Source organism: Acanthisitta chloris, unplaced genomic scaffold (assembly GCF_000695815.1).
Source record: "Acanthisitta chloris isolate BGI_N310 unplaced genomic scaffold, ASM69581v1 scaffold16989, whole genome shotgun sequence".
In the NCBI taxonomy this organism is placed as follows: Eukaryota; Metazoa; Chordata; class Aves; order Passeriformes; family Acanthisittidae; genus Acanthisitta; species Acanthisitta chloris.
The window spans coordinates 122,598-130,774 of record NW_008691031.1 but is presented as its reverse complement, the minus strand read 5'-3'; the positions used below and the strand labels follow the sequence as shown (position 1 = coordinate 130,774).

Genomic DNA, 8,177 nt, shown 5'->3' with positions numbered 1-8,177 from the left:
AAAAATACATCATTTATCAAAACTTCACCAGTCTGTTGGCTGTAAACTGACCAGAGTGTTTGGCTGTGTCCTGAGAAAGAGTAGATAGGGCCTTAAATTGTTTTGAAAGAATCCTGCTGGGTTTGGTCTGCAGAGCTTATTTGCTTCCTTGCAGTCTGATGTTTCTGCTTAATTAATGTATTTGGAACTTCTGAGGATGTCATTGCTGCAAGGGTAACCTCTGTGACTGTGCTTACATGATTCCTTTTCAGACAGTGTATGGTGTGAGCATGATCCAGCTCACTGGGGAGTAACCCTTTAGCTTCTCCATCCGCACAAATATCCCACTTCTGCCCCTGTCACAGGGAGACTGTGGGACAGGATGCCCCTGCAGTAGAAATCTGAATTGATTGAGAATGTACATTGATGTAGTGAACTTATAAGAAAACCTCTCTGTCCTTTCAGAGCATCTAGGGAGAACTGTGGAGAGCCCTGGCTGGGCTGTACAGGTGGAGCAAAACCTCACTAGTGAGCCGAGAGTTGTAATTTTGGAAATAACAAGCCTGGTGCTTACCCAGAATTTGGCTTATGCTGTCTGAACTACCTGAAATTAAACCATAGCTCTATAAACACTGGAGTTTTTATACAAGGATGGGATTTTGGTAGGAATAATGCTGTAATTCTAACATTACCATGCTAACAAGACTTAAGAAGTTCTACCCATCTTCCTTTGGTCGGGACTATGCTCAGATACAAGATCTGCTCCTCGTTTGTTACTAAAGCTAACTGAAGTGAAGCAAGATTAGTATGTCAGTCTGGTTAGGCCATGGGAAGGGGGAATTCTTGAAAGGACTGCCAGGAGAGTGAGGGAAACGTGTTCATGAAGCAGACATGTTCATGGAAGGACTGGACAGGGATCGTTCAGCTAGGGGCAGGGAAGCTTTGTCAAGGGTACTAACTTTGTATCAGTGCCCTCTCCACCTGAGACAGGTGTGAAATGTTCTCTGGCCACCCTTGGTATTCCAAGTGTGAAATGTTCTCCAGCCATCCTTGGTATTTCAAGTGTCATTTACAGATCTGAAGTGAGGTGACAGTGCAGTAGCCCCAGTGCAAGTTGTTCTGGAATCTTATCTAAGCTATATTTTTCACAGAAAATTCGGTCTTTATAATATCAAATGCAATTTTTAAAAAAGCAGCCTAACTATGAAAAAAATTAATAGTTAATGTTTAATATTTTCCTCCTGGCTCTCTCCTCCCCAGTTTTGTTCAAAGTTTGTAGAGTCATAAGTTTGTAGAGTCATGATTTTTGTAGTTGTTTAATAGCTCGTACCCCTATGCTTGGAAGACCTTTATAACAGTTTTAGCTCTGGAGCTTCAGTCATGCACTGATTAAACAAATGGGAATGATAGAGCTTATCCTGTTCAGCTTTAAATCTTTAAATCTGACTTTAGAGATCATGTGCCACTCCTGGTATAATGTGGAATTGGGACAGTTCATGTTGCCCAGAAAAGACTGACCGGGTTACTCCCACAGGCACAGGTTTTATTTTGGCCCTGTGGTCCTGTTACTGAAATGTATGTGTGCACAACAAAATCTCCTCTTTCCCCTGCACCTGACCTATGTGTTATTAAGCCTGTGTGAAGTGCTAGGCTCAGATGGGACAGCATTTTCATATGGAGCAGTTCAGTATTTGGTGTAAAGTTTTATTAATTTTTTCAAGGGACAATTGTTCGGAAGTGCTAGTTGTTAAAAACACACATCACACAGAGATGCTAAGGTACTTGGTTAACTAGGTTTACCGTAGTCTAAATAAAGCAAGCAAACAGTTCAAATGCACTTTTCATTTTAACTGGAGGTGGCAAAATGAAGGTGTTACCAGTTTCAGGAGGCAGATACTCATCTGGTCTGTTTTTAATTATTAAAGCAATTGTAAGAAATATGGCAAGTATTCATTAATTTAATTCAGCATAATTAGTCAATGTTGGGATAAAACTTCTGTTCCTGTGACTTCTAGAGCTGCATGTTGCAATCCATAACACTTCATTAATACTGTATCCTAGCGAGCATGTTTCCTATTTTGCTCCCATGGGTGAGATTTAGAGGTATGATGGAGTACTGTTTTGACTTCTCACAGGATGAGCTGGATGAACTTCGGGCTGAAATGGAAGAAATGCGTGACAGCTATTTAGAGGAAGATGTTTACCAGCTGCAGGAGCTCCGGCGGGAGCTGGACCGGGCAAACAAGAATTGCCGCATTCTGCAGTATCGTCTCAGGAAAGCAGAACAGAAAAGCTTGAAAGTTGCACAAACAGGCCATGTGGATGGAGAGCTCATTAGGAGCCTGGAACAAGATTTAAAGGTGGGTTGAGAGATTCATATTCATAGCAAAAGAAAGCAGACTGTGATGTGGTTCTCTGCAATGGAAGTGAGGGTGACACATGAAACAAGCAGTAGTTCTCCAAATGTCAGGACCAATTTCCTTCTGCTGTGGTGGAGAACAAATATTCAGCTTATCATCATAAAAAGATGTGTCAGTGAGCGAAAAAACATGTGTTTAGATTCAAAATGAAAGAAACGCAGTCAAGTTACATTTATGCATTTGAATGATTTAAAGGGTCTTGTTTTACTGGTTTTACTGAAAACCTTAGCTTTGCAATAACGTATAAACAAAACCTGATATGCACTTCTCAATTCATGCTGCTGCCTTCCTTTTCACTTGCTTATGCCAAATGACAGAGAAAAAACTAGTCAAAGTTGCATTTCTTGGTGTCTAATGAGTTACTCATAACAGGAACAGACTGTTATTTTAGCAAAGCACATAGAGAATCAAAATGCTCTTCCCATAAAAATACAAATCTCTGTAAAAATCATATTCATACTGAAACAGTTTTTATGTTTTTCAAAAATGTTTCCATCAAGACCAAGTTAACCTTTGTATAGGCATGATGTTTATGTAGCTTTACTTATCTTTGTTAATATTGCTATCTTGTAGCTGTTTTTAAAATATCTTCTGGGGAGAGGGACTGCTTGCCACTGGAATTATTAAGCATTTTGTACTCAAAAATGCAAAGCATAAAACCTTGTGAATCTGGACTAATTGATTGTCATCAGTGGAGATGAGAGCAACATATCAAGTCATCAAACTTTTTAAAATGTCAGACCTAATTTTCTCTTTTATGATAAAAAACAAATGATAACCTTAAAACAATACAAATGATATATTACTCAGTAAAAATCTTGTACACAGATTCGAATGAAAGAGTTATTGAGTGTCTTTAGTTAGTTTGCTTTGGTTTTGCCAAGTTGTTGTAATTCTGTAATTCATCATTTTCCATGATGTATCACCTTTCCAAATGTTTTGGGAGTAAATATTTATTCTTGTTTGTCTGGACTCACAAAACCTAAGCTAGCATATATTTCTGTGCTTTCACATCACTCTTGCCTGGTTGTGATTGCTGCTAGGGCAGCAAATTTAGGTGGATGAGACTGCTGCATGGATGTTGCTCTGATTGATGGCCCGTCAGCTTTGCAGCATAATTCCTTATCTTTTGCTTTTTCTATATGATGTGCTGGGACTTTGATGGGCGGGTTTGGTATCTGCTTGTTGCCTCCCGCTGTTCATGACATTGCCTTAGCATAATGTGGAGAGGGAGCTGGAGATGGGTAATCAAATACATTTTCATTCTGGGTTTCTTTATTAGAAATGAATATTCATTTTGGTACTTGGAAGATTTTGAGTCTTTCATCAACAGTGTCATAATTGAATTAAAAATCTCTTGGCTGTCTGGGGCTGTAATATGCTTCTTACTGTAGGAGACATCCTGTAGCTGTTGCTCCTCATGGATGATCTTCATGCATTTGTGCTCTTCTGACCAGGTAGCCAAAGATGTTTCTGTCAGACTGCACCACGAGCTGGAGAGTGTGGAGGAGAAACGTGTTAAAGCAGAAGATGAGAATGAAGTCCTTCGGCAGCAAATCATTGAAGTGGAAGTATCCAAGCAGACGCTGCAAAATGAGCTGGACAAGTTAAAAGAGGTAAGCAGTTGTCAGGAAGGCCATGCAGAACAGTGTTGATGGGAAATTTGACACGCACGTGTCTTAGACTAATTCTTACATGAAGTGCTTGCTGATATTGCTTGTTCAATTACATCAAAGGTCTCATTTGTTATATGCCCCAAATGTGTTGGCAATTTAAAAGCAACAGAGATGTAGATGACTGATGCTTTGGCTTTTGTCCGGAGCTTCTCACAGGGCTTCTGTCCCATTTCAAACTGGCTCTTTAAAATCTCTCTTTCTACTGGAGCAAAACTCTCTTTGATTTGACTCCAACTAGCTCTGGCTCTCCTTTGCACAGACTGGGACTTCCACCTACTTGAGAGTCAAATGAGATGTGCATGACTTGTCTCTGAGAGGACGGTTCAGATAGGCAAGCCGCCGTTTTGTCGGGTGCTCTTCAGTGGTGACAGTGGGAGCCACCAGCATAATGTGGTCCGTAATGTATAAATAGCATTGCACTTCAGGCGCAGAAACACTGTCTCTTGAGAAAAGGGATAATTTAAACTGGAGCTGACACATAGTCATACTGGGTGAAGTGATGATCCTTGGAAGCAAGTGAGCTGAGAAGCAGGGGACAGTAAAGGAAAGCCAAATACTAAGTGTGGCTCTTTGCCGGAGCCTACATGCTGATCTGTAGCAGTATTTCTGTTCTCTTAACAGTACAGCAGATTGGCATCTCACAGTCCCTGCTCTGTTTTAAACCAGATTGAGATAGAGCATTTAGATATTAATGAGGTAAGACATTTATCCTCTGAGCCCTGGTCAGATTTAGAGAGCTGGTGCAATTATGTGTTATTTTAATCTTTCAAACATTGCTTGCTAGTCAACTGGCACAAAGCCTGACTGAGTTTTATAAGGACAGCCCCTATATAAATTCTCTCTGCGTTTGAGATTTGGGTGGTGCAGTGAAACAGTTTTGGAGCATTTTGTACCTAACAGAACAGATCATCAGCTGATGTAAATATCAGTGTTCCTTAGATTACTTAGGAAAATGACAAAAAAAGATAAAGTCTGCATAATGTTTTAGCTGTTCTTCTTTGTCAATGTTATTTGTGAATGCTGTGCTTAATGGGCACAATACCATGTTACAGGTTCTGCAGTCTATATTCCATACAAAGATACTGTGTCACCCACAGTACTGAACATATTGCTTGTTGTTGATTAACACACAGGTCCACTGGGTACTGCTTGATGCTCTTTGGGATTAAGCAATTTGAGAAACTAAATTGTGGGTGAGCAGTGGGGAAAAAAATGGTCCAGCAGTGCTGAAGTCTCAAGCTAGCTCTAACCAGGCTGAATTTACCTTGCTGATTATATTGCTGCAGCTTAGCTGGGCCAGGAAGCTCCACTAACCCAACCATCTCTCTGCAGCATTGCAAAGCCAAGTGAATGCACCCTTACGTTGGAAGCAGGCTTTGCCCCATAAGAGGGAAAAGCTGGAGGGGAGCTAGGGAAGGGGAGAGATGGTAGGTAGAATGATGGGATGCATTCATGCTGATCTGCAGACGCAGCAAGGCACAAGATGGATCATAAGATGTAACAGTAGTAGTAGACATAGTCTGTTTTCTCGTGCCATGAGTTGTGGTTTCTCTGGCAGTCAGAATTTCACAAGGTCACAGTAGGTGAGAAGATGGAGGTTTGAGCACTCAGCAGGTCACACCAGGACAAATGAGCCAAAAGCTGCAGAAACACAGCGATGTGTGTGTCAGATAAGTATGTCTGCAATGTTGTCGACATTGTTTAAAAAAAATAATTATTCTTTACTCAAGATTTGTTCAGATAGCTACCAGAAGCAATGCCTCCTTAGGAACATTTAATGTGTACAAAGCTCTAAAAGAATGTGTTATAGACACGCCAGTGGAAAAGCTAGTGCTTTATATATCAAGAGAAAAGTGACCAAAAGGCCATGAAGCTTCTTCCCAATCCGCCCTGACTGCGCATCTTGTCTATCTAAAGGCTGACAGTTAGAAGGAGCGTTTTTCCTATCCAGTCCTGGAGCGTTGCCTGAGACCCAGTTAGACAGTATTCACTCATGCAACCATATGCTCATTTTCTGTAATATCCTTGACTATTCTTAGCCCTTTTCCTCTATCATCCTCTGATCAACAAAAAGGTTTTCTCACTTTTGTGTTCATATTTATTATTCATTCTGTGCTAGCTTTCACTTTGGCCTGCCTTATAATTCCCACGAGGCCAGTTTCTCACTGCAGTAGATGGTGTATATGTTAATTACCTTTAATGTATTTTGCATGCTGAAATATCTTCCGGAATTGTACACGTGTCTGAAAGCACTCTTCTTTAAAGCCACCTTTAGCTTTTATCATAATATTCTGAACAATTCCTAACATATATCATGTTTAGCACTGTTATGTATTTTTTTACCCCAGTACCTGTTTTGATCTCCTGCAATACTTTCAACAGTACTTCTTTGGTGTAAAATACATACAGGCTTGTTCTATCTAGATAAAATTCTTATTTCCTCATGAAAGAAGCCTTGCAGTTTTAACTGTGAAATTGATTTTAACCTGTTACTGACCATGTAATTTCAAGTTGTTATATTAAGTAGGTATAAGATAGACTTTCCTCTTTTGTCATTAAATAATATTTCTTGGTGTGTCTAACCTTTGCAAATAATGCTTCACAGTCCTCCTCTCCTTCTGCTCTCCTCTCTTCTCCTCTCCCCATGATTTGTTGCTAATGCACTTCCATCCCCAGTCCCAGATGCTTCTGGATTCCCATTTCATGACATGCTTTCAGAAGCTATTGCATAATCTGTCAAAACCACATCTAGACTCTTGTTTTGGTCTGGTATCTGCCAAATATTTTCCGCCATCAAAATATTCTGATTTTCACTGATTGTTTCAATAAGAAGCTCTCAGATGTGTTTAGGATAAGGCAACCTCTTCCCCTTTGTTTTTTTTTTTCCTTTTTTCTTTTTGTTTTCATAAATGAGCTCTATGCCTCCAGCCTTTTGCTGCATTTCCTGTGTTTTGAGCTAAGATATGAATTGGTAAGGATGTTTAACGAATGCTTGTGGATTTTGTCCAATTCCAATGTCTTCCAGTTAGACATCATTCTTCTCTGAATATCTTCATCAGTATCCTGGCATTTACTTTGCTTACTCATGCCACTCTACTTCCTTTTTTCAATCCTGTTAGCCAGAAGCTAAAATGGTGCTTTCCTTTCCCATAATGCCTCCTATGATGTTTTTTTCAATGATTTGTTTATCACTGTGTAGGTTCATCATCTGCTACTCTTGCCTGAAAAACTTCCACTGATCTTGTTGAAGCTACTTCTTTCACTGGGTAGTAATGTTTTCTCACTGAATATTTTTTAATTTTGCTGACTGTACCAAGTTTTTCTGTTTCAGTGTTCTCTAACTGGTGCAGCACTGTGGTTCATTGAATTTTTGCCATGATTACATTCACCTACTTTTTCAGTTTCCATTTTTCAAATCTTCCCTTTCTCTCTCTTTTCTTTTTTCCCTGTGAACTTTTCAACTGCTTTTGGGCCACCCTCTGGTACCTCTTTTTTTTTTTGTGCCATTCTCCATCAGAGCTTCTGAGTTTGCCTGCTGCTGAGAACACTTCTTTGTAGCATATCCTGGGATGTCTCTAAGAACTGTCCCTTCTAGGAATTTGCTAGGATTTTCTGTGGCTTACCAAAGCTGCTTCCACCTGACAACTTTAGAAGCAAAGGCAGTGTGCCCTCACAGATTTGATAAGTACTCATATGCCTGCCAAGGCTTGCTTGATTTTCTTCTCTTGTTGTCTAGGATATTAACATTGCCATTTGAGTCAATAGACTGCCAGGAGAGAAAAAAAATGACTCCATCACTAACAAATTACCTCAGCAACCTCCCTGCAACTGTCATTTCCCTCTTCCTAATATCCTAATGCACCTCCTGAGAAATACTGAAGTATATTAAGAATTTCTCTTGGTCAATCAACCAGTAAGCATTGAGAACACTTTCTTCCAGAGTTTCCTTTTCTTTGCACCAATGCAAAACCCTTATCAATTTTCTTCTGAGCATCTACAAACCAGAACTCCTCAAAGGCTTGACAATAGCAAGTGGATTTTCTTGGAGAAAAAAGCATCTTCCACTCAGTATCCATCTCATCCCAAACATCATTTCCTTGGA

The 8,177-nt window shown here is 39.9% G+C and overlaps 1 protein-coding gene across 1 annotated transcript in view; it reads left to right on the top strand.

Annotated features, from left to right (window-relative positions):
• The first annotated feature begins 2,108 nt into the window (after positions 1 to 2,108).
• The window catches only part of MTCL1 (microtubule crosslinking factor 1), a 95,746-nt gene continuing 89,677 nt past the window's right edge, over positions 2,109 to 8,177 (top strand). Inside the window, 2 exon segments of the mRNA XM_009082083.1 lie at positions 2,109 to 2,339; positions 3,857 to 4,015. Coding sequence (XP_009080331.1) covers positions 2,142 to 2,339; positions 3,857 to 4,015 — 357 coding nt within the window. The 5' untranslated portion in view covers positions 2,109 to 2,141.